The sequence below is a fragment of the Cyprinodon variegatus genome, unplaced genomic scaffold (genome assembly GCF_000732505.1).
Source record: "Cyprinodon variegatus isolate N-32 unplaced genomic scaffold, C_variegatus-1.0 Scaffold36, whole genome shotgun sequence".
In the NCBI taxonomy this organism is placed as follows: Eukaryota; Metazoa; Chordata; class Actinopteri; order Cyprinodontiformes; family Cyprinodontidae; genus Cyprinodon; species Cyprinodon variegatus.
Genome location: NW_015150489.1, coordinates 1,889,379 through 1,915,585, shown reverse-complemented (window position 1 = coordinate 1,915,585; position 26,207 = coordinate 1,889,379). Strand labels below are relative to the sequence as shown.

The window sequence follows — 26,207 nt, the reverse complement described above, 5'->3', positions numbered from 1 at the left end:
AAAAGATTGGAATGAAGAGCTTCTTAAACCTTTATTGGACACTCATTGAAATACTTTGAAAATCGAAATTTCAAGCCAAGAGTGTGATCAGAGGACAAAACAAATCCTTATTACTATTATAACATTCAAAAATACACTGGAAAAAAATCAAAATCTAGATAAGTCATTATTTCTTAAATTAAGTGCATTTGTTCTTGAATTGAGAAGGTAAAGGAGACATTTGCCAATGGAACAAAACAATTTACATTTAAAATAAGAAAAAACAATTGCATTGTCTTATTTCAAGAGCATTTTATCTAAATATCTTATTTTAAGAGGGAAAATACTCATTCCATTGGCAAATCATCTCATTTACCTAATCAAATTAAGGGTAAATGCATTTAATTTAAGAAATATTTACTTATTTCTAGATCGTTTTTCCACTGTGTGTATATTTGATGGCAAAAATGAAGGTCAACGTGATAACAAGAAATTGCCACTTGCTCTAATATATTAACAAAAATAAAAGCACTTTTTAAAGAAATTTATGAAAAACACAGAGTGAAAGAAACTTTTTTTTGTTACAACATAACCTTAGAGTTTCATGCTGATAGAGGAACTTACAAATTTGCTTTTCGACTTAGTTTAGCATCACTTTTTAAGACTTCAATTAGCTTTTAACTTTTTCATTTATTTTTCTACCTTTTTTTCTTGACTTGTCAACTTTTTTTTCAACTTAAATTATAGTAGATAATATATAGTCGAAAATATATAATTATGATTCAAGGGCTCATCTAATTGGTGAAATGCCAAAATAACATGTACCGTCACGCAGAAGTATCTTTGCTGACTGGCTGCATATGAGGGATGGGGGGGGACTTCTTTTGTAAGGGTTATTCAAGTGATCACAAATGGTAACTTGCCCTATAAAGGGTTAAGAATAATATATTTTTAACATAGTTTGCGGAAATTTGCAAAAAATTTAGAAGAATATATCTGCCAGAGTTAATTTCTGGTAAAACAAACGTTATCTTTTCCAGAATATACAAAGTCTCCCATATTTACTGTTGAATTTATTTTTTATATGGGGGTAAAAATGAATAATAATTTTTTTTTTATGACGGTTTCTCTCTTTTACGACTGTACAATGAGCTGTTGTGTCTGAAAAAAAAAGCTGACAGAGAAACAGAGCAGCTCTGAATATAGACAGCCTCTAAAACCCAGTGACACCACTGTGTAGACTGCTTAAAAAAAAATACAGAGCAACGGTTACAAAAGCATCCTTATGCACAAATATAGACTGATACAAAAAGGCATTTGTTAAAATGGACACAATAAAGGTGATCAGACACTTAACAAAGGGACAGAAAAAATGGATTCAAAAAGGCTAAGAACAACTGTTAAGCATAATCAGATTTCCATGTATTAAATGAGGAGGTTTCCTTGTCTACTTGTGTAGCAGCTGAAAAAAATACAAGTTTGTAGCAAATGAAAATGTATTAGCCTTTCCCTTCCATTGAGATTCGCTCTGACCTTCACCGCTGTTTTAATGTCTTTCTGTTTTTCAGTAACTAGTAACCACTGCAGATCATAGAGAATAAAAAGGTAAGGTTTTAAAAAATGCACCCGTAAGGCCTTTTAAATCTCATCGATTTAACATCGATATTTTAACAGCCTTACAGTTCCTGATCATTTTCTGGACAGTAAATACCTCTAACTGTTAAATCTGCAGATGTAGCACAGGAAGTTAAAGTAAAAATGCAAATAATGCACCACAGACATGTCAGTACACCTCATATTGTTGCCTTGAAAAGCCTGACAGCAGCAGGAGACACACGGTCAACCCAGACATCTAATTGGCCCCCAAGAAAGATAGAAACACAAAGAATAGCTCCTCGTTATTTCTGTTCTCCCTCCACCCTTTAGCTGCACTGATGCATAGATAAAAAAAAAAATATTTTTAAAATTAGTCTAAAGCATCTAGTATGAGCCTGGTTAGTTTAACTTAGCACAAAAAGTAACACATTTTCTTACTTCTGCTGAAAGGAAGCATCATTATATGATTTAAATAATTCTATGCATTACATGTTGACAATGATAAAATAAGGCATCCTGCAGTCACACTAACACACTGACATTAATAGTTCAAGAACAGGTTTTATTTTCTAGCCTTTCTTATAATGTTAGAAACAATAGGTCTAACTTTTGAAGAAATGACCCTAACTTCCTTTTCAAAATTTCAAGGCAAAGGTGACCTTCATGCACAGTATGTCAGACAGGAAATGTGCAGAGAGAAAAAAAACAGACAGAGAGATACAGAGAGAGTGTGTTTGGACTTGTTTTTGTTACCTTGTGGGGACAGTGTAAGGCATATTGCTTTTCTAGGAATTTGCTACATTGTGGGGACTCAACTGGTCAGCAAGTTCACTTCTTGGGTTTGGGGTACGGTTTAGGTCCAAAGTCTGAGTTTAGTTTAGGGTTTGGTTAAGGTGCATGTTGGTAGTGTTATTGGTTAGGGTAGGGGTCTGAGTTATGCTATACAAATGAATGGAAGTCAATGAAAAGTCCCCATATAACAGGGAAACACAACATGTGTGTAGCTTAGTATTAGTTCTTGGCTCAAGATTTCTGAATATTTCATAATAATAATAATAACAACAATAATAATAATACATTTTATTTATGATGCACTTTACATTTGAAATAAAATATTAAAGTTTAATTTCCCTCAATAGTCTGAAGGTCACATCTATTACTGCACTACCAAAGTATTTGCATGTCAGTGTTGCTTGAATCTAGAAATATCTTTCTTTTGAAAATGGTTCTTACGGTCATTAAGGAAGACAGTGTCTACTAGATCTATAGAGGACTCAAATGCAGGTAACAGTTAATTAGGGTGAATTATGGGATAATGAAAAAAACAGAAAATAGAGAAAGTGATTTTACAAAAAGAAATGAATCTGGAATAAAAAAGAAAGGCATGACAGGCTGAGCATTTCACACAATGCAAGCTAGGACTCTGAAATTTCGAAGGGAAACTGAACCCTTTAAGAATGAGGGAATAAAACCAAGCAGTGATGTAAATCATAGAAGTAAAAGGATGAAATAATAACAGACGGCTAAACGTACCATTTCCTGCTAAAAAACAGGGCAAATAAAAAACAACCAAACAAAAAAACATTGTCCCAAAAGAACGGCATACCTTTAACTGGGAGAGATGGTTCATTTGGATAAACAAAGTGGTTTCCTCAAACATCCAAAATCCCTTTCTGTCCCACAGTAACCTCCATAATGCACCCCAGGGACTCACACGCATCCAAACAAACACATCACACACAGGGTCAATAGCATCCCCACTGCCTTTTACAAGGACTGTTGCTTCAGCTGGAGCGACAAGCTGACAGCAGGCCTACAGACTCTCATCCATGACACCAATGACCTCCAATAAAAAAGGAACCTTTAAAGACCTTCTTTAAATCATTTTTAGACGCCATCTTTCCTGCCTATTCTGCATTCAGCGGTAAGAGGTAATTCTCCAGTCTTGTACAGAAGCGTTAATTGTTTCACTATGAAGAACTTGAAATCAGGCTGAGTAGCACTGCAGAGTCAGACTAGGAACATCATATCTCTGGGGCTGTAAGAGGTGCTCCATTCATAAGCTAAATAAACCATATCTCCAATAGTGCAATTTATTTATGGCTCCTTCACTTCCTGCACTCATGTTATCATACGCCTGGAAACACGCTTTCTTTGTTGACTTTGGCCAATGAGAGTCAAGAACACATGTTGCCATTGGCTGGAAATGAACTTAGGGTAAACGTACACTGTCCTATATTAAATTAACCTGACAGAAATGAAGGATTGTTAGAGCATCTTTACATGATATAACAGTGTTAGTTTGACTTGAAAAAAATGAGTGAAGATACCCTTAAACAGATTAGACTGAGTAAAGTTGTTTTTTTAAGTTAAATTTAAGAGGGAGACCCTTACACTGAAACATCTGCGTGTCAAATTACACCAGCTCTTTCTCTTACCATGTTAAAGCTGTCCAATTCACAGATCAACATTGCCTGGAGCTAAATTGTTTATCAATTCTTCTGATTTGGTGACATAATAGGTCAGCTTCAAAAAGCCCAGTACCAGTAAGCTGTGAGGGGATAGTTGCAGCTATTGAAGTGAAGACTGACAGGCTTCATTCTTCACTTTAGCTGGGATTTTGTGCCAGCATTGGGGAAGAAGCAAGGCAGCCTAAATAGTGCGTGAAAGTGTCACGCTCAGAGAAGATATAAGAGAGATTCAGCACCCGTGTCTCAACCATTGGCTGCAACAACGTCCACTTTCCTTCTTAACGCTGTAATAAAGATTTGGTGAAAGAAAATGCACAGAAAGGAAAAAAAACACTTATATTGTTTTAATGTTGTATTGATGCCCCATAGAAGACAGGTAAGATAAAGCTATTGAGAAGTTTAAACTGGGCCAAGATTACAAAAAACATCTTAGATTTGGATTTCCTACAGAACACTGTTCAGATGCTTATGAGGAGTTGCAGCAAGCCATGGCACAGGTGGAGAATCTGTCAATAGGACAACTCCTAGTTGTACTGTTGGCATTGTTTCTGGTGAAGATTCTCAGGCATCTAGGTCATAGTCATTCCAAAAAAAGTAAAAAAAACAAACCACTGGACTTTGTTTTCCAAGTTTGAAGACGCTTTGCTTCCCATCCAGGAAGCCTTTTCAATTCAAAATGTCTGGATTAGTTTTAGAGTTTCCGGCTTATAGGGTAGCCCAAACAAAGGCTTAGTTATGGCTTAGAAAACATGCAAATTGAACCAAAAAAAACAAATTGAGATGTTAGCAGGAAGTAATCAACTCTATCGCTGCGTTGTAGGTTTCTGAGAGTTGGTATCTCAGACTAGAGTTGATTCCTTCCTGCTATCATGTCAAACCTCATTGCCATGCAGGGAACCAAAACATCTTGCCTGGTTAGCCAGGCCAACAACGACCCTAACAACTCCCTTTTCAGAGGCATGGGGCAATATTAGGTTTTGCAAATTTCGTTGCCAAGAATCCCCTCAATGACTCCCCATTACTATAAGGTCGACCTGTTTTTTTCAATTTGCATGATTTCTAAGCCACAACAAGGCTTTTGTTTGGGCCAGCCTATAAGGCTAGAACTCAAACGTTACTCCAGACATTTTGAATTGAGAAAGCTTCCTGGATGGGAAGGGAACGTCTTCAAACCTGGAAAACAAATTCCATTAACTTTTTTGGAAAAAAGGCTATTGCTTCTAAAGCGAGAAGAAGTCCTGATTGCAATCAAACCATGTGAAGGACCCAGTCTAGTCAGACAAGACCAAAATGTATGTTTATGACCTACATGCAAAACTCTATATGATGCAGAAAACGTCCTCTTGACTCATAACATCATGGAGATAAAAGCATTGTGCATTTCTGCAACATAAGGAAGCTGGGCAATGTTGAATTGGAAGATGGAAAAGAACTTAGGCTGCAAGAAAGCTCAAACATGGAGAATAATGTAGTTTGGCAGATTATTTGTTTATTTTGCATCTTTAGCAAGACACTACCAAATGTTAAAATGCAGAAAGTGACTCAGACATGTGTCTCGGTTTAGGTTGGTTAATTCATGCAAAATGGTTTGATTTTTTGCTGAGCAACAAACAAGAAAATACCCTTAAGATATGCAGCCAAGAGGCCAAAAATAAAGGGTTCTATCTTACTATGACTGACACTGGCTAACTTAGCAAGAATCCAGGTTATTTAAAAGAACAACCTTTAAAATTTGAGTGCAGATGTAAGGAGTTTGATTTCATTAACCTTTACAGTCAGAGATGCTGTGTGTTTGGAGGAAAAAAACCAGACAGATGTGGCTAGTTAAACAGAATCCTGGGGGGGTGCTTCATATCTATGGCGAAATATTCAGGACTCATGCTGTTAACCAACAGCTGACTAAACAATAACAAATATTTAGCCTTTACATATATGCATGGGACTATAGGGATGGGCTTTAAAACTGGAAATTTACAAATTCATACATCAGTAAACTTGAAAATATCCATCAAAAGTCCATCAAAAGTTTTTGCATGTCAATTCTATTCCTACTTCACATAGATCTGATTGAGCAGAAACTCAGAGCACCTTGACCATAGAAGAACATTCAGTGCTGGTGAATGGGTCACTCATACTTCCTGTGCCCTCTCAGGCTTAGAGGGGAGAAAAGTCAACCTCTCGTCCTTAAGTCCCGCCCCATCACCTCATCCGAGGGCCATCACCAATGATTACAGTCCAGCGTGGGGAGATTACAGCCTATTAGCACAAAGGCGGATGACCAGAAGTAACCTCACTACTGCGCTTCATGTATACATTATTCATCTAAAAAGAAAACACTATTTTAAATACAATTCAACCCAGATTTTAATTTTTACTTGTATTGCACCAATCATTTTGCTCTATCCTTTTTTTTAAACGCTCAGTACCTGCTCCTCAGCATTGTATCTTGCTGATATATAGAAGTCAGCGTGTTCCAGTCTTCCTCTCTCAAGGTGGAACACATAGACACTGTAACACCCTGACACAGGACCATGCTCACTAATAAAAAACAACAATAAAAAAAAACCACATTGTCTGCTTTTAGGATGCACCACAGCTGGCGTCTGCAGACATCAATCATAAAATTCGATTAGAAAAACCAAAAAGCAACAGAAAATTAGATAATGATCCTCAGCAGGAGGCATTGCTAAATAAAGATGGAAGCCAAGTAATAAAGGAGGACAAGCAAAGAGGACCTCTGGAAACTGCAGTAAAATAAAGAGGCTGTGGGCAAAGCAGCAGCACTTACAGAGGTGTCCAGGAGCCGGTCAGGTGCCTGTGTAGTTGTGTGTATATACGTGCAAGTGTGTAAAGGTGTGTGGTGTCTCGAGGGGCATTAGGCCAATTTGCATCCAGCTCTGCAAACTGGTAATTACCTACCAATTGGCACAAGCTAGATTAAGCTGAGGCAAGCAAGAAGAGAGCAGAGAAGGATCGCTTCAGATCAGCTTGGGCCTCGCTGGCTTCCGTATCACACCACTCTGAGCTCAACAGACGCTGCGCTCTCTTGGCGCACCCCTCCCTTCTGTCTCCCTCCCCTCTCCACTCTCTCCATCTCTGACACTGAATACACAGGCTCACCTTCTCTTTCAATGCACTGCAAATTATACAGAGCCATAGGCTAGGTAGCATACAGTGACAACGAACAGGCGTGCTTGTGCAGGCACAACCATGCAAATGAAACCCTGTCTAAACTATAGCCTCCATGTTTAAACAAGCTGTAGAGTCTCATATCAATTGGGGCGTCGCTCTTGTTGATTTGACTATCAAATCAGAACAAAACACACCTTAGGAATCTTAAGCCTGGGAGTTCCGATTCAACATCAACATATATCTACTGATTAGTGTGATTTTCAACAGAAACAGTTTAATCTTAGTTTTAGCAGTTGTTGAAGCAAATTTTAGAGCAACAAGCGAGCAACAACAAGCAAAGTGAGGGGAAAATGATTAGTCAAAATTTTACCTTTTTTATTACTTATTGCTTTATGTTTCCCAGGAGTAGCTTTGGACTAGCTGGTACAATGTTCACCAAGGGAGAAAGGCAGACCTGCTTCAGCACTTTAGGCTGAGCGGTTGCCTATCGTCCCACACAAGGAGAGAGACTGGGAACAGAATGCTGAAACAGCATTAAGGCTCTCAGACGTAGAGCTGCCATATGGCCTGAGAGCATCCTGTCTGACCACAGTAATTGATGACTACCGATAACAGGTTTCAGAGGTAAAGTTTTCCAGGTCCAGAGATGTAAATGTAAAGGAATTTGCTTGGGATTATTCTTTTTAAACAGTTAGGAGAAGTGAACTGAAAATTATATCCCTTTTGTTTCATTAGGAATGCTTTGCCAGGGAGCTATCAAAGTATTCCTTCCATAAAAACCCCACAAGCATCCTAAGAGGAGTCACAAAGTTTCAAACACCGATTTTAACAAGAACGTATTGCTTCCTGCCTATTGGGTGTGGAGAAGCTACCTTTACTGCTTTAATTAAATATTAACAAGCAAAGGACTTGAATTACATGCCGCACAGGGCTACCCTGGATAAGGATTACATTAAATTATTTAAAATGATGCGCAGCAGGGTGTCAGGCAGGTGGGAAGCTGTCATAAGAGCCTATCCCTAAGGCCACTACCCTACCAATTCTATGGGACAAAACAGCAAAACAGTGTTTTTCAGTGTATGGAGGACTGAGCTTGGGGATAAATCCAACTGGATGTCAGGATTTTAGCCAGAGTGGTCTTGTATTATGCATGTAGGCATTTAAAATGGACTAACTAATTAACCCCAAAACACTCCTATCTGGATCCAAATTCTAAGTCCTTGTTGTCTAATTGGGTGAATCTGTTGATACACCCCAATCATATATGTCTCAATCAATATGGGACGAGTGTCACAAACAGCCTCGAATTACTCATGCCCACTAGATTTAGATATTAAATGATGTCTAACAAACTTAAATGATCTGTTCCTAAATTACATTCAATAAAAAAAATAAATTTCGAAATAATTGTAACATTTATAATCAAAAGGATGATGGGTTACAGCAATAAAACCCTTCTTTTGATGAGTGATCAGCTTTTTTTAGGTTTATTTCTGTTGATAAAGCCGAGGATGACCTCCTGGCCATAACCCTAATCTTTTGCTCCCTCCATAGATTCTAAGTTGAGGTCATTTTTAGAGTGTTGCTTGCCTACTCCAACAATATTATTTCATGTCAAGAAACATGATGCTAAAAGTTCAGATTATTTTGAATCTAAATCTGGAAAAAGAATAATTTTAAATTTAATCTTACAGTAAAAACATCTACAGATTGACTTTACTTTGGTGCAGTAATACTCTCTGACTCGGACGCCATTACTTTGGCTCCAGATGGCAAATACTTGTTTTCCTGGGGGTCATGTTCTTATTGGTTTCCCTCTGGGAGTTTAAGCTTACTGCAAATAATAAAATTATAGTATAAGGGTAGAGTTTTTAATGAAAGGCTGAAATGTAGGTACTTTAATATTGACCATCCCCTCCTTCTGGAAATGTTGGTGTTAGAAAGCAGAAAAACAGGCAAGAAGAAAAGAAGAATCAAAAGACTTCTTTATAATGCCTTTTGTATAAATACACTTCTCCTTAGGAGCAACATGGAGCTTCAGCAGCATCAGGACCTTACTTTATTCATGGAGGATAGAAGGATTTGGGAGGGTTAAGAGCTTGATGAAACTTTGAAGGCATTAGATATAGGCTGTATCAGGAATTTGTTTCGGTAAAAAAGTAATTTCTTGTTCCATTAACGATTCTGGGGGAGACTCTGTCTCTCTAACTCACAATGGGTAACCTTGCATATGAACAATGCTTGGCGGAAATAAAGGCTTCTTAAATGTCACTGATACCAACTCCTTTTGCAGCTAGAAGGTGAAACTCTTCAGATCCTATTTATGCAACATTTTAAGCACTGCTACAGCTATAGCATTGAAAGCTGTTTTTTTTTTGTTTTTTTTACCCAAATCTTTAGATTTGGCAGTTCTGCTGCTAAAAAAGGAAATGAATACGAGGATGGAAAGTGTTTTGTCAGGGTTATTATGCAATTGCTGATTGACTTATTTCCTTATTATGTTTAGTCCCATTTGACTATATATTAAAAGTTAAAGAGAGTTTTTTTTTCAGGTCAATTTCAGTTCTAGTATTAGATACAGAAAACAAATCAAATTAAACACACAAAAAAATTCTGACTCATTGCAAAGGCCATGGGTTCGATGTGTACACTCTATTTTATAAAATAGGGATATAAATGTAGTAATCAGGCAAGGTATTCAATAATTCACTAAACAAAGAAAGAAAGATTCTAAATAAAAGTAAGCAAATATTGTCAAATCTTCATTTGTGGTAAATTCCCTTTGCTTTCCTACATAAAAAAGCTATATGTTGCATCTTTGATATAGAAGTTTGTCAAATAACTGATTAACCTCCTCAACATGTTTTATAGAACTCAGGTAACGAGCCAATTATTGAAATCAGGTGTGCTCAAACTTTTAAAATATGTAGGATTTGGTGATCCCTGCCCCAGATAGTCTTGCTGTATGCAGTGCAAGTAAAAACTTAAATAGGTCTTTCATAGGTTTGATGTTTTTCATTATATATTCTCCAGTTTTGTCCTGTCACTTGAGGATAATGTCCCCTTGTCTTTAAGCCTTTGTGACCCCCTTGATTGAAGCTTATCTAAACATAAACTGATATTAATCCACTACACTAAAGTAAAAGAAATGATGTAGAAAAAAAAGGTATTTTAGATTTTGGGAGTCTTTCCTGAGCCTCGATGCACCTCATAGTAATGCTTGGGTTGCCTCCAAATTGTGGTGGGAATAGGTGTGTCGGTTTTTCAGCAGAAGCTCGCTATGCTCTCCAGTTTTTGCCGGTAGGCCGCAGGAGTTCAGCACCCCATCGCTCCTGGACAGCTCCGTCCAATCAGCTGCGCTCTTCTGCAGCGCGTCACCCTCCCTCATCCTCCTCATCCATCCCCCTCCCTCTCTCCATCATCGGAGCATGCATGGCGGAGGACATTTCAGACAAAATGCTGACTTTCAACCGCCGGTTTATTTGTAAAAAAAAGAAAAAATTTAAAAAAAGGCGCACTGACAACCATTACCGTAAACAGAGGAAGTTGTGGTGGATCCGCTTCTAACGCTTCCTCGTTTCGGTGCAAGCACACTGCGGCAAATCGGTCTCAAAAAGACACGAGATGTGAGCTATACATGGAGGGGAGGCTTGAAAATGACGTGTGTCCGGTTTCCACGCACAATGTCACAGGATATTAAAGCAGCTGGCAGGCCATTAAATGACACGTTTATCACATTTCGCTCATAAAAGGAGCGATAATTTAATATTTCTGGGTTTAACTGGTGTGGTCTGATCAAATTAAACAAGGATGTCCGCGTTTACTTGTAAAGCGCGTGGGAGAACATCCAACCCATCCAGCCCTACCTGATTATAGGTAGCCAATCTGCTATTTCTCGGATTATAAAGCACGTTTTCAGATATAGCCTATATCTGGCCCCTAGGATATAATTCAAGGAGCGCTTTGGTGCTGCTTAAAGGGGCCACATGTGTAGCCTTAAGATAAATAAAAATATAACTATAACGACGTTTTTAAAACGCGGGCAAAGCGCCAACAGAAACAAACGTGTCCGGTTTACACGTTTAAAACAGCTGCTTTTGTACAACAACAAAAAAAAAGCCGGCGATGAATCGCACACAATGAGGCTCTGCCCCTGAGAGAGAGAGAGAAGCAGGTGCATTACCCGGTTAACGGAATAAGGATAATAATAATAATAAAAACGATTATTACAGAAAAATCAAGAGATGCGCAAAACTCACCTAATATAATCCAGAGTGAACCAGAGACCAGGACGAATGCGAGCATGTCTCTCTCATGGGTTCAGGTGTCCCGGGGCCGGTCGGGAGCGGCTCAGAGCTGCAGCATCGACTGCAGCAAGTCGCCGACAATCTGGGAGATTAAGGAGAGACGGTGGGGAGAGGGGGAGGGTGGCTGAAAGAGAGGGAGGAGGGGGGGTATAAGAGAGCAAAAACTGATGGGGTTCGTTTGGTCCAGGCTGTAGAGTGGGCTTTAACATAAGCTGCATGTGTGAATTAAAAAAAAAAGAAGAAGAAGAAGAAGAAGCAGGAAGCCTTCTGGGGGCATCATCGCGTATTTTCAACCTTCACCTTTTTGGATGTTGCAGATGCACGACAGACACCCCACGATTATGACATTTAAACGCCTTTTAAGTCGTTTATGTTTATTATCTGCCATGTGCATGAATCATTTCTATAAATTCATGCTCATAAAGACACCCAGGGTTCATAACAGATTCCTTAAAAAATGTATTCCAATAAAATTTCTATATACCTATTAATGAAATACATCACAACGCATGGTATTTATATATATATTTTTTTTTACTTTTTAAATTGATTGATTTTTTAAAGGGGATGCGCAGAACATCACGCCATCCCTGCAGCTGAGCACGCTGTGACACAGGGTAACTTTGCATCAGAGTCACGTGGTTCATCAAGACACGCCCACTGAACTAAAGTAACCTTGAGGAAGGCTGACACAGAGACAAGGAGGGTGGGCAGATGGAGGAGAGGAAATAAGAATTGCATCAAAAATATCTGCGACCACAGACTACAGCCCTACACATATAAACACCTTACTAATGCAGACGTTTATTTGACAGTTTACCCCGCCTAAATGTAATCCAGTGTCTTCTTTTATTTGATGCTTCGGTCTTATTCTTCTGCTGACTCACCTTATTAAATCGGTCACTGGAAAGGACATGCTGTTTTTGATCCATAAGCAGAAAAAAACTCAAAGCACATTGGAAAAAAGAGCCAATGCTCCCCTTCATACACAATGAGAGGAATCAGTCAAGTAACCAAACAAGCAGGGCAGCCAATCAGGTTACAGCTTGTTAAGCAATTCTTTCAATTTAATTAGGTTTGTAAATGTTAATTGGGTTACCTGTAATTTGACTGAAGAACCCAGAGAGAATGACAGAGGATGAGCTGATGGCAAAAATTTGACTGCTTAGTTTATTTATTTTGCACATGGGATCAAAGTCCACTAATCTCTGGGCAGTAAGTTTTATTCCCTCCCTCCCAAAAAAAAACAAAACAAAAAACAACAAAATAAATCTGTATTTTAGACATATTTCACATACATTCTGAGAAATTATTTAGAATACATTGATGAAAACAATTGTTCATCCTTAATGAATGTAAACAAAAAAACCTAAAACATTGTTTATAATATTCATTAGCCAAAACACATCAACAAAGATGTGCATTAAACAAATCCATTGAGACACTTATTGTACAGTAAAACTATTATTCTCTGCTAGGTGACATCTGGAGTATTTGTAGAAAATGTTTATATGTCTATTGAACCACTGTGGAAGGATCTAATCTCCTTTGCAGAATTATTTTAACTAATTCACCATATGACTTGTCTGTTTAAGGCAGTGCCAAAACACCTTGACTAGTTTTAAATATTCGCTTTAAATCAGTCTTTTTTTTTATTTTTTTATAACCTATTCAGAGGGGGATTTGCTTCGTTGTTCTCCTTTCTGTTCCAAAGCAGGTTCCATATTTCCATCATCTCTGCAGGTTTATCCAGGGTCTGAGGAAGCAGAGCAGCCCTAGTGGTGTATATGACCCCTATGAAAGACTGGAAAGGTTCAAGGAGTCTTTATTGTTCCTGTAGAGCAGTTTTTTACAGCTAGGAGTAATAAAGAAACTATTAAACTACAATCACTTTGTCAACAATGAACAATGAGATACATCACATGAAAAAGATGAATCAAATGCTCAGGAGAGCAATAGACACAGAGATAAAGAAAATAATCAAGAAATTTAGGCTGTTAATCTTGTATTTTGTCAGGTGAGGCTCTGATCCCAAAGGATGGAGCATGCTCATTGAAAAATTAAAGTGTTCATTCAGGGTAATACCTGCAATATTACTACACACCCTGACGATGCCATGCAGTCTATTTTTGAGATGTAACAAATTGGAGACATAACATATAATAAAGTAAAGGGTGAGGATGGATTAAATGAAAAAAAGAGTAAAACATCCACATAGAAGTGCTGTAAACTTTACAGTTACACAGCTTCCAGCTTCATTGTGTCCCCTCTAGTGGGAAGAATAAATTCAAAAGAGGCATGAGGCACTGGGAGAAACACGCACAGGGTCAGATTGACCCCTCGATAAAAGCTGAAGGGGTAATGAGGAGCTATGGTGGAAAACATGGTTGGGTAGATACAGCCACTCTTAATATATGGGTATTTCCTTTACCTTCTCTGAACTCTATAAACTCTATAAATATGCCATCCCTGGTTTGAGTCTCGGCTATAAACCTTTGGACATCATGTCCTCCACTTCTCTCTTGACTACAGTTTTTGCCACTAAACCTTACTATTACAATCTTACTGTATGTACCCATTTTTTTTTTTTTTTTTTGCAAGATGTTGTTTAGCTGTCCTACTGATTTCTACTTCTCTTAGAAAAGTCCAGAAGTGTTTCTGTTGTCTCATCACAGTTTCTGCAAAAATAAGGTATTCAGTCCAATCCAATCCAGTTTTATTTGCAATTTTAAAAAAAGCACAGCTGATCAAAGTGCTGTACAGAAAATAAAACAAAACGATAAAAAACAGAACAGTGCAGATAAAAACAAAACAGCTTAAACATAGGCAAAAATAGCATTCAACAAGAAAAAAATAATAAAACCTTTGTATTTCCCCATCACAAAATAAAAAAACTTTAAAAGTTTTGTGTTTTATTGTGTGATAAAAAACAGAAAATATTGAAAATGTACCTACAGTAGATTTGAAAGAGCTTTAGGTGAAAACCTGCAAATAGTTAAAGGATGAATGTATTTAGTTAAAGGGCATGATTAGTTCTGACGTTGTGAGCACATAATTCCTTTCATAATAACTACTAAAGCCCTAATATTAAAATATATTCAATATACGCTGCTAAAAAAATAAAGGAAACACTGAAATAATCCATCCTAGAGCTGTATAAATTAAATATTCTCATTTAATACTTTGTTCTGTGCAAGGTTGAATGTGCTAACAACGAAATAACACAAAAATCATCAGTGGAAATCTAATTTATTAATGAATGGAGGCGTGGATTTGACACACAATAATCAAAGTAGAAAAACACAGTCCAGACTGATCCAATTTTGATACTATGTCCTTAAAACTGGTAAAAATGAGGCTCAGTATTGTGTGTGGCCTCCACCTGCCTGTATGACCTTGGTACATCGCCTGGACATGCTCCTGATGAGGTGGCAGATGAACTCCTGAAGGATCTCCTCCTAGATCTGGACTAAAGCAACTGCTGAACAGTCTGTGTAGCAACGTGACGTTGGTGGATGGATCAAGACATGATGTCCCAGATGTGCAAAGATGGATTTAGGTCTGGAGAATGTGCGGGCTAGTCCATTGCTTCAATGCTTTCCTGTTGCAATAACTGCTGATACACTCTAGCCATATGAGGTCTAGCATTGTCCTGCATTAGTAGGAACCCAGGCCCAACAGCACAAGCATATGGTCTCACAAGGGGTCTGAGGATCTCATCTCGGTACCTGATAGCAGCTATGCTACTTATGGCGAGAATATGAAGGGCTGTGTGGACCTCCAAAGAAAGGCCTACCCACACCTTTACTGACCCACAGCCAAACCAGTCATCCTGAAGGATGTTGCAGGCAGAAGGTCATTCTCCATGGTTCCTGCAGACTCTGTCATGTCTGTGACATGTGCTCAGTGTCAACCTGCTTTTATCTGTGGAAAATTTGTGAATCCTGGTGTTTTCTGGCAAATTCCAAGCATCCTGCATGGTGTTGGGCTGTGAGCATAACCCCCATCTGTGGACATCGGGCCCTTATAGCTTCCTCATGGAGACAGTTTCTAACCGTTTGTGCAGATACATGCACACTTGTGGCCTGCTGGAGGTCATTTTTAGGGCTCTGGCAGTGCTCCTCCTGTTCTTCCTTGCACAAAGGCAGAGGCAGGGGCCCTGCTGCTGGGTTTTTTCTTTCCTCCTATGAACATTCCTACATTCCATCATATGATCCTAAACGGAGTTGTGTCTCTTCTTAGCCTGATAGATCCTGGAGATGCATTTGATTTAGTTGATCACAACATTCCTAGAAAAGCTAAAGGAACCATGGAACAGCACCAGGATCGCTAACATCTTATTTGTCCAACAGATTTCTGTTTTCTCATTTAATAAAATATTGAAAACTACAGGGAGACTTGTGGGGTAACACAGGGTTCAATGCTCAGGCCAATTCTATTCATTCAATCTATGCTTCCAACAGGTCAGATTATCAGACCACATCTGATTAACTTTCATGGTTATGCTTCACTTATCTATATTTGTCCATACATCCTGATGCATACTTCTAATAGTCTTATTAAACATAAAAACGTGGATAACTTAAAACTTTCTGCTATGAACTTCCGACAAGACACAAGTTATCATCTTTGGAACATAGTCTTAGAAACACTGTTTAGTCAGTCACTCCATCTAAATGGTATTAGATTTAACCTCAGATAATAAAGTAAAGAGAGTAGGACGTGTCATTCAAATCTAATAATAAACAGCTTTCAATGTTTTTTCTTTCATTTCTAGAGTTTTTCTAACATTAGAAATATCCTCCTCAGGAGTGATGCTGAAAAACGAATTAGTCATTAATTCCTATTAGAAATTCCACATAATGCAGTCAAAAGCTATTAGCTTATAATTGAGAATTATGACCTGAAAACTTACTAATAATTAACTGCTTCTCTGTGCTTATTCCCTGATCATAGCCAGCTATGAACCAGGTGTGCCATTATCCTCTCCATCATAGAAAGTAGTCCTGAATAAGTACTTCTAGGTTCTTTTTGTGTGTGCATGCTCTGTCTTCTTGTCAGTTTTGTCAATCGTTGCAGAAGACGGCTCACACTGAGCCCGGTTCTGCGGGAGCATTCCTCCCTCTTAAAGGGAGTTTTGCTCGCCGCTGTCGCTACATGTATGCTCAACATAAAGTTGCAAAGTAAACAACAAAAGGCAAGCGACTTTCTACCGTCAGTACATGCTCTTTCAGGTGAAGTGAGTTCTGCAGGTCAATGACTAGATGTAATCTAATTAGTTTCATTAGATAAAAAAAAAAAATTGATTTGATTAAAAAATAAAAAAAAGGAATTGAATCAAATTAAATTGCCAAATTGAAAAATTATGTTTTTGCTTCTAATATTGAGAGTTTTTGTTTTGGAAATATTATCTTTCTGCCCAAACAGCTATCCTTTATTATAATTATTTTATATATGGCTACTTATAATGATGAAAGGCATTACAGACTATTGACATATTGAAAAAAGGGTCAATTAATTTACTGTAGCTGGTGTGGTTTAATTTGAAATAAAATATTATTCCAAAATAAATTGCAACATTTCAACCTCTTCATTATTCCCCCTGTTCTGATGGAGCAAAATATTTTGGGATTATTCTATTGAATATAAACTGCTGACTAATGACATAAATAATAGAAAACATTGAGACTAATGCTTCAAAGGTTTATATCTCTCCAAAATCAATATTTGTTTTACTTTTTTTCATCCAAAAACCTGACTATTTCGTATGTATATTTCTAATTTAGAAGCCCTTTACAGAAACAGAGAGAGGAATTATTTATCAAAGACTAGAGAAAATAAATATCTCCACGTTTGCAGAAGAATAGTCTATCTGTCCTCACTTATGCAATTTCCCAGCCTTTTTTTCTCAACAGCAGAAAAGATAAAATCATCCTTCCAACCATATCACTTTAAGATTATGACCCTCTCCATGAAACCATTATGGTTCATCACCTCCTCTTTAATCATTAACCATGCAGTTTCAGTTAGAGGGCCATCTGAGGTACACACAATTCATGCTAATGCCCCAATAAAATGAAATGTTCTGTGCATAGAGGGACGTAGGAAATAGGGAACCTAGATGTGACATTTGCCAACTAAGGATGTTTGGTTATTTACAGGTTAAATGCTTTTATCTAACAGCTAGCCTCAGGGGCAAGTTCAGAGAGAGAAAACCAAACCTCTGTCTTGCGCATGTGGCTTTCAAAAGGTAAAAGTGCAACATTTAACAACCAGAGGCGAGTCATCTGATACAACCAGGGGGATTTATTATTTTTACATTCCCTTTTCATTACTGTGCAATTTGTTCATCTGAGCAACCATTTCTTGATTTCATTTCAGGGTGGGATACTTCAACTGGGCATGTGAATGTCAACAAATTATAGCCCAAAGTTAATATTTCTTCCAGGAAATATGACGAAATAAATAATTAAAAACGAATGTTAACTTTTAGAAGCTGAGAAAAGTTCTTTTTTTTTTTCTCACAGAAGCAGAGAAACCTGTTTTATCTTGACTCTCAAAAACAATACAATTAGTGGCCTGATGAGGGTGCTAAACATAAATACACTTTTCAGTGACACACCACAACATAGGAAGAAGCAAGGGAGCTGATTCTATTTTCCTTTCCCTTTCCTCACTCCTTTCACTCTTCAACTCACTCACGCTTTTATTTTCTAAATCAAATACCTTGAATATGCATTCTCTCTTTATTGTTTCCTCTCAAAACGAAAAGCTAAAGAGTTTATCATTAGAAATGACTGCACTGCTGTCCAATAACAGGAAGCATGACAAGCTGAACTGCTGCTCTGCAATCTTCATACAGGATGACTTGAGTTGTTTTGCAAAAAAAACCTCTTACAAAATATTACATAATATCTATGCTAAAATTAAAGGGTTTCCTCTGGTAAGTCTTGCTTTCCTTCTCTCACCTGTGGCTATGCTGTAATTGTGTAGCTGACGTGTGAGGGCTTTGGCTTGATCCAGTGTCACTGAGCTGTCAAAGCACGTGGTCCGGTGGGGATAGTGATTGAATGCTCAAGCAGCTTGGCTTCTGCCAAAGCTTCAAATTGCTATTTTATTATTTCAGGTGGCCTAATTCACCAGAATAAAATATTTCTGTGAATTAATCTGCTAACTGCCATTTAGATTACAGCTTTTTTCTTTTTTTTTAAATGCTTTTTTGTTACTGTATACACTTTTGTTATATTGTCTGTAGTATTTTTATCTTTAATGGCATTTTGCTTTAACTCTTTGTACTCTTTATAAGCTACTGGAACCAGAATTTCCCTAAAAGAGTAATCCCAAGGGATAAATAAAGTTTAGTCTAAGTCTAGATTTAACCGAACTTGAAATTAGAGTTCGGAAACTCAGAAATAAGAAGCTAATTAGTGGTTAATGTGGAAGAAATATGATTTTAAACAAGATGTATCTTGCAAAAGTTTATTTCTTTCATTTTTCTTTACATAAAAGGTCTGTGTGATTCAGGTTTGGATTTAAACTAGACTATTCTAACACAGAAACATCCTCAATCTTCCAGTGTTTCCACTTTGTTTTACAGAAAGTTGATCATCACCCTATCTTGTTTTTTTTTGTGTCTCTAACCAACTTTGTGCCTTATTTTACTATTTTCTGACTAGCTTCCCTGACCCTACTGAAGTAAAGCATCCCCACAGCATGATGCTGCCAATACCCTGTTTTTGATGAGGACTGTATATTAAGGGTGCTTTTCATTAAACAAAGGATTTTTAATACAGCCCCTGTGCAGATATGCTTTACATTTTCCACCATCAAACTAGAGATTAAAATATTATTCGCTGAGTTATTCATACTTTATTTGTTCCTGATGCTTTTCTTCACTGGTGTTATCAAGCAAAGATGGATAAACTAAAGGAAAAAAACTAGAAGTTGGCATGTGTTACATCAGCTGCAGCGATTCCTATAATTCACCTATTTCTCTCCACTGAGCTGGCTGGAGTATCAGCTGACAAACAACAGGAGCGCAGAAACCTGGGAGGATCCAACCATACCCTATATGGACTTTAATTATTGGCGGGAAATCCCACTCATTGAAAGCCGGTGGAAAAACTCCGCAGGAAAAATCCCTGTCCTTCCCTGCCAGGCGCGCCAGGCGGGGCTGAGCGCGGGGCCGCGCGCGGCCAACAGGCAGCTACCGTTCGGGAAGCCCCAGGAGTCAGGACAGCAGGGGGAGATGTAACGAGGCATTTATGGGGCTTCCCAAATGTTTTAATGGTGCAAACACAGTTTTAAATAGCAAGAGTGTCTTTACTCCTCCCCACACACAAACGCACACACACACACCCACACATATCTGACCTGGTGATAAGATTTGCACACTAAAAAAACAAAAAATCTTTTATCAGTGTGAGCATTTTTACACGCCATTGCATCTCCCGTACATTTTCTTTGTTTCCCAAGCGTTTCATGAGCACGTGGTATGTTTCTGTCACTGTGCCAATGTGTGACAGCATGAATACACCCACACCTCCTCTGAACTGGTTTCCTATGAGAGCGCATGTAACAGTCTGTCTCTAGCGGCAGGAGAAAATTACTACAGCATTTCTTGTAAATGCCCCACTTCTCACAGCGGCGTCTGTTTATTCTAAAGGGCTTGTCTGGTATCATGAGGACATTTTTAATTCCAGAGTGGGAGTCCGGGGGAAGGAATGCACAAAGGAAGTCACTTCATGCATTCATATTATAACAGTAATATAAAAAATATTTTAAACTATTGCACAGATTCACACACATCCGAAAGTTGTGGGTTCAATTCTTCCTCCTGTCACATGCCAGTGGGCAATAATAAACCCCTATACTTGCCTTTCTGTTGGTGGGAATGTAGTGTGACTTTAAATAAATTCAGTCTATGTTAAATCTCTATTACATTAACAGTAACATTGCAAAAAGCTCATGCATTTTTGTCTGATATTCATTTGAATTTATTAAAAAAAATAAAATACATCTGCAAGATGCAAAACTTCCGGCTCAGACCTCTGCAAGGTCACCAGCACACTTCTGCATGCTCGATTACAAAACGTCATTCAGGTCAGGTCATTAGAGTTTTATGCCACACGTCTACGTGCAGCTTGCTACTGTAATCAAGCCTTGTTGTTATTAACTTCCCTCTTGCTCTCAACAACGTGATTTCTCGGAAACAGGTCCACTGCTTTTTCACAAACGCATGCGCAGCACACTGCAAAAAGTGTCGCTGATCATCCAAAAAAAAAAAAAAAAATAATAATCTTTTTAATGCATTTTTTTTATAAGAGTTTTTTTTTAAAAACACGTGCATACACTGCATGTATACAAATGTATTAATGTCAAGCAACCTGTTAATAATTTATAACTCATTACCTCATTCTGTAATTATTTAATGTAATGCTTTGTTACAAAGTGATGCAATAAACATTTTTAAGGAAAATCATAATAAATGAAAAAAAAATATAATAAACAATCTTTTGAAACAAACTAAAACTACAACATAAAAATTGCTACATGGATTTTTAATCCTTTTTAAAAAGGTTTTCAGTGCCAAAACATAAAGTGCGTCTTTTTTTTTTTTTTTTGACATGGGTATTTTTTTTACAGTGCGATCCCGCCCCTCTGAGCTGACCGGGGGAATACCAGCCTTAACTGTATAAAAGAACAACACCCGCCACTACTCAGTATAGTTCAATACAGCTATCCAAAAGGATAATTCCGGAACGAGAAGAAGCGGATTGCTACTAACTCGGACTTTTGGCACTATTGCCTTTTACGCATCTTCCTTATTTTCCCTTGGATCATACAAAGACTAGACACTGTAAGTTGCTCCTTAAGCTTATGCTTGATCACTTTTTATGAATTTAATGTGAATGGTTTTAGGCGCATGCATTGGATTATTTTATTGTATTTTTCTGTTTTTTATACTTGTTTTTTCAACGCTTTGCGCATATGTCGCTTATATTGTAAACATTGTGGCTCTAATTTATTGACGGGAATAAACGCGTGTTGTGCGCCTCCAGCAGCATGTCAAGTTCAGATGTTATTATGATTATTATTTAACACTTTAGGCTGAAAAATGAGACAGGGCGAATTAACAAATATATTTTAGAATAGCTGCATGTTTTTTATTGATTTTTTTTTTAGCACAGCAAACTTACAAATATCTTTGACTCATGCGTAAACGCCCCCCTCCTAAACCTCCCCCGCAATCTTGAACTCATTTTCACCCTTTTTTTATGCGCGCGGCCAACTGGCAGCCTTAAATCTAAGCTCAGGCGGATGTGGGGAGAAAGTTGCTCTCACCAGTATGTGTAGGGGCATCTGATTCTTTATCTAAAACGCTCCTGTTCTGCTTGTGTCGTTTGGTGTTTTAGGCACAAACATGCCTGTGTCCAGAATGAGGATGAGGCCATGGCTGGAGAAGATGATCGATTCAAACAGCATCAATGGTCTGGCTTGGGTGGATAAGGTAAAAATCTAATAATACATGAAACCAATTTTTTTTTTTAGCTTCGATCACTTTTTTTGTGTGTGCAGAAAACTTATTTTAAAACAAATATGTAAAGAAAAAAATTTAAAAAACTACAATTTCTAAAATGTATGTTGCAGGAGAAGACAATGTTCTCAATCCCCTGGAAGCATGCTGCTCGGCATGGTTGGGAGCTCGACAAAGATGCATGTCTGTTCAAAGAATGGGCCATCCACACAGGTGAGGAAGCAAGTAAATAAACCTCAGCCTTATTGCTGACAAACCGAGGTGATCTTTCTGCTGCAAAACCTGATATTAATCATTAATAATCATTTTAAACGCTTTCTACAGGAAAATACACGACTGGCCAGGTTTGCGATCCTAAAACATGGAAAGCCAACTTCAGATGTGCAATGAACTCCCTGCCTGACATTGAGGAGGTTAAAGACAAGAGCATTAACAAAGGCCACCAAGCCATGCGGGTCTTCAGAATGCTGCCTGCTGTTTCAAAAAGTAGAGGTGAGAAACATTACCCGACATAATAAAAGACTTTTCATTGTAGATTTGTTTCTGCTTTCATGCTAGTAGAAGATGGTAATAATGGAAAGTAATTAAAATGTTTTTCTTTCCTCTCTACAGACAAAAGAAGCAAGTCGAGCAGTGCCAAGCTGCGGAGGAAGGTAAATATTATTCATCTGCTCCAGCGATAGATAAAATTATTCCTGTTCAGCTAGAGTTTTATTCAAATGATGCCACTCTCATCCTGACCTAGATTAGGCTATGTAAATACTATCACAGAGCATGCATTTTCTTGTGTTTTGTTTAGAGAAAAAAAAACACCCTTACTGAATTTGTCTTTTTGTCTCCGTAGAGACAACCAGTCAAGGAAGAGGAGGAGTCAGACTACAGTGAAACTCAATCTCCCATGAACACGTGTCCGCCAGAGGAAGCCATGTCCACCCAGGAAAACACAGTAGACAGCACAGTAAACATGGACAGTTTAGGTAAGTGAGAAACTCTGAAATATTTATGTAAAACTGAGATATGAAAACAAAATATGTTTTAAATATATGTTAAAATAAACAAGGGGAATTAATACTGTTTTCTTTTTGCAGGGTTTGACCTGAGCGGTGAAGTTCCAGAGTTGTCTCACTTAGTTGAGATTGAGACAGATCCTTTGCAGTTCAACTTTCCCCACAGATTTGAGGTTTCTCCTGAACATAGCCCTGGTAAGAGAGCAAGATCACATTTTAACTGAAAATTGAAAAAAAAAAAAAAAAGCAAAAATAATTAGAAGTAATAATATCTGTCAAACCATACTGAAAGTACTTTTTTCTCCTCTCCCTGGTTTCCGCTGCGCTCTTTCAGGACACAGCTACACTCCAGAACTTGTCGAGGTAAGCATGACTTAAAGCTCTCACTCTTAATTGCATGCATTTTTTCATTGGCAGGAATACCCACACTTAGTCTTGTTCTGCCGGTTTGGCATTAATAACGATAAAAAAGGTTAACTTAATAAAAAAAAGTATTTGGTGTGAGAAATTTCCAGTTGGACAAAGTGTAGGCCGTACTCAGTCTGGTGTTGTTCTTACAGTTACTGAAGTCATTGGATAAAGACACACACTGGACGTACAGTACAGGCACTGAGGGATTCCTTCACAATGAAGCATGCACCAGTCCAGAGAGCGAGTGGAGTGAATCTTCCTCAGGTAAATACTGCTAAACTTTGAGGAAATTTACTCTACAGCAATTGCAAACCTTCAAAGGAAACTTTATTTATGCACTGTTCTGAGGTTTTGCATGTAGCTGTGCAGAACCAGAGCATATGAACATTTGCTTTCAATTTTGTTGATGATCACCTGTTTTCACCTTCACTCATGTTCGAATGTTTTGCTTGTTTTGCAGTCGGAGAGTTAGACGAAACTCCACGGTATACAACACTGGGTACAGAAAGCCGAAACACCATGTCTGAATTCTGGAACATCTTTCATCCAGAGATGTTTGATGCTAGACTGATTTGAGATCGTCAGGATCGGACAGGAGGACTCTTTAAAGTTTTGGACTGTTTTTAAAAAGCTCTTCCTGCTCACAAGCTCCACCCCTCTACCCTCACCTCCACTCTCTACCGAAGAGCAAAACCCCTACATTAAGCTAAAATGCCAGCCATATTTGTCATGTGTCTGCTTGTTCTGGTAGCATTTGAGACAGTAACCCTCATCTCCCTCATCCACCGATGTGAAATTATGAAGAACACTTTTGTGTTACAGAAGCACACTTGCTGTGCTCTTATGGTTTTGGCTGGTTCCAAGCAATTTTGGTGTCCTTTGTTGTGTGTGATTGTTTTACTGTACAGATTCTGTTCAGAGCCTGCCAGCTCCGAACTAATTCATTTTGAGGTACACCTATTTAAAAAGAAAAAAAAAACAAAACAAAGATAAATGGACAGTAAAAAACCTGCTCTACAAATATGGCAAATAGTTGAGTTAAGGTGCTACATAACTATCACATACACTTGTTTCTCCGTTAGACTTATAAGTTAACTTTTGCTTATGGGGTAAATGCATTTTTAGATCTCAACTCTTAGATAGCATCTGGACTTCATGTGAGAGCACATCTTAAACTATGCGTAAGGCATTTGTAAAAAGTGTAAATATATTTCTGTTTGTTTGTCTTTTTACAAAATAAAAATTCTTTGAAATACGAATGACTGCTAAAGTTTTTATACAAAAAAGTGATGCAAAGTTCCTGAAAAAAAAAAAATAGAACTTGATGCAATTTTCAGAGACCTGCAAAAATCTTAAATAATCTTGGTTTATACTGTACATTACACTCAAAATAACTTTTTTATATTTAAAGAAATACATCCTCATATAAACTATGGTTGCAATGATTCCAAAAAATGTATTATGGTACAATTTCATGGCTGTTATATTGTAAAATGGTGTAAAATAACAGCCGAAATAACACTTCTATTTGTTTTTTGTTTATTTAAGAAAATACCAAGTAGAACTCCACTGGCTAATTTTAACATGTTACCATTAAGTGGGTATTCCTTAACTAATTTGCAGAAGACTATATTGGTATACTAAACAGTTTCCTGATTCTTCCTCTTCCTCATCTGGGGTTCCCCAGTAAATGCCAGGGTTTTTGAAGAAACAGCACATGTTGCATAATACTCTGGTTTTCATTCTGACAACATTCAAGGAAAAAAGAACAGCATAAATGAATATGTTAAATGTGATATATTTCTGCTTGGTAATAATGCCTAAAAAAATTAGATCTCCTTCCGTGGAAGAGAATGTGTTTTCTTTGTTCATCTTACTAACCTATTCAAGTTTGTCTGGATGTTTTTGGATGGCTGTCACCTACATTTGATGGACTGCTAATTTACTTGTCTGTGCAGCTTTTCAGCCATTTAATTTAAGAAACCTGAACGCCTGAAAAGTAGGAAACTAGTTCACTTTTTAACCAGAACAAGAACATTTTTATTCCACTTGAGTAACAAAAACCTTTAAATATATATATAAAAAAAACATTTTCATAACTTTAACTGCTTCCTGGGCAAATTCTATTACTGTAGACCGTATGTCTTCATTGCACTGAGGCTGAATGGGGAAAAAGGGGCATTTACAGCGAATTGTCTGATTAAAGTTAGAAACACTGGCATTTGTTTTTTTGCATTAGACGTATAACAGAAATAGTACACAATGTGGTAAAAATCATAACTTCGTGACAGCCTTTAAATATTTAAGAAGATGCATAATGCAAATAGATGCATTTTTTAAACAGAATTTATTGATATTCTTCCATTACATAAGCATCAATCACAAAAACTATTGGTACTGCATTCATACATACATTTAATTTGAAGATGTTTTTGATTTTTCTTTTAACAGAAAGTTCTGCTAACCTCATGATTTTTGTTTTTGAACTTCACATAGGTTACTCTTAGAGATTTCAGGTCTTGCCATAAGATTTGATGCTTAGTTTGCTCGGTTTCCCATTTTAAAGCTTTATTTTTTCTAAATGCTTTATATTGACATATTTGTGCTTGGCTGTCTGCAAAACAACTGAAAAATTGCACACTTATCTCCAACTGCCAGTGACCTCCTAACCATCTATAAAGATATATAGTTTCATGATGTCATATGTTCTTTACCAGTAACTTCACTTTAAATTGTCTAGTTACATTCTGCTTTTAAATTGGCTCTG

General features: G+C 37.5%; 2 protein-coding genes across 4 annotated transcripts in view; one reads left to right on the top strand and one right to left on the bottom strand.

The window, feature by feature from the left end:
- The window catches only part of acsl6 (acyl-CoA synthetase long-chain family member 6), a 42,820-nt gene extending 31,225 nt beyond the window's left edge, over window positions 1-11,595 (bottom strand). Inside the window, exon 1 of one of the 2 annotated variants that reach the window (XM_015405046.1) lies at window positions 11,438-11,595. In XM_015405046.1, the coding sequence (XP_015260532.1) occupies window positions 11,438-11,483 (46 nt within the window). In that variant the 5' untranslated portion in view covers window positions 11,484-11,595. Of the gene's footprint in view, window positions 1-10,709; window positions 10,731-11,437 lie in introns of those variants that run through there. The other variant, XM_015405051.1, reaches the window with a different exon arrangement.
- Window positions 11,596-21,187: 9,592 nt separating this feature from the next.
- Window positions 21,188-24,457, top strand: LOC107104539 (interferon regulatory factor 1-like). 2 transcript variants are annotated; one of them, XM_015404554.1, is made up of 10 exons: window positions 21,188-21,344; window positions 21,901-21,995; window positions 22,136-22,235; window positions 22,347-22,514; window positions 22,635-22,675; window positions 22,867-22,999; window positions 23,111-23,224; window positions 23,364-23,392; window positions 23,590-23,704; window positions 23,901-24,457. In XM_015404554.1, the coding sequence occupies exons 2-10, from the start codon at window positions 21,909-21,911 to the stop codon at window positions 24,014-24,016; spliced, it is 903 nt and encodes a 300-aa protein (XP_015260040.1). In that variant the 5' UTR covers window positions 21,188-21,344; window positions 21,901-21,908; the 3' UTR covers window positions 24,017-24,457. The 2 variants fall into 2 exon arrangements, with proteins under 2 accessions (XP_015260040.1, XP_015260047.1); XM_015404561.1 differs by lacking the exon at window positions 23,590-23,704.
- Window positions 24,458-26,207: the final 1,750 nt, after the last annotated feature.

Bases quoted from the DNA above. Each gene is read 5' to 3' on its own strand.
- LOC107104539 (XM_015404554.1), top strand. From the start codon at position 21,909: ATGCCTGTGTCCAGAATGAGGATGAGGCCATGGCTGGAGAAGATGATC. The intron at 23,393-23,589 runs GTAAGCATGACT...TTGTTCTTACAG, and splicing joins ACACTCCAGAACTTGTCGAG to TTACTGAAGTCATTGGATAA. The intron at 23,705-23,900 runs GTAAATACTGCT...CTTGTTTTGCAG, and splicing joins GTGGAGTGAATCTTCCTCAG to TCGGAGAGTTAGACGAAACT.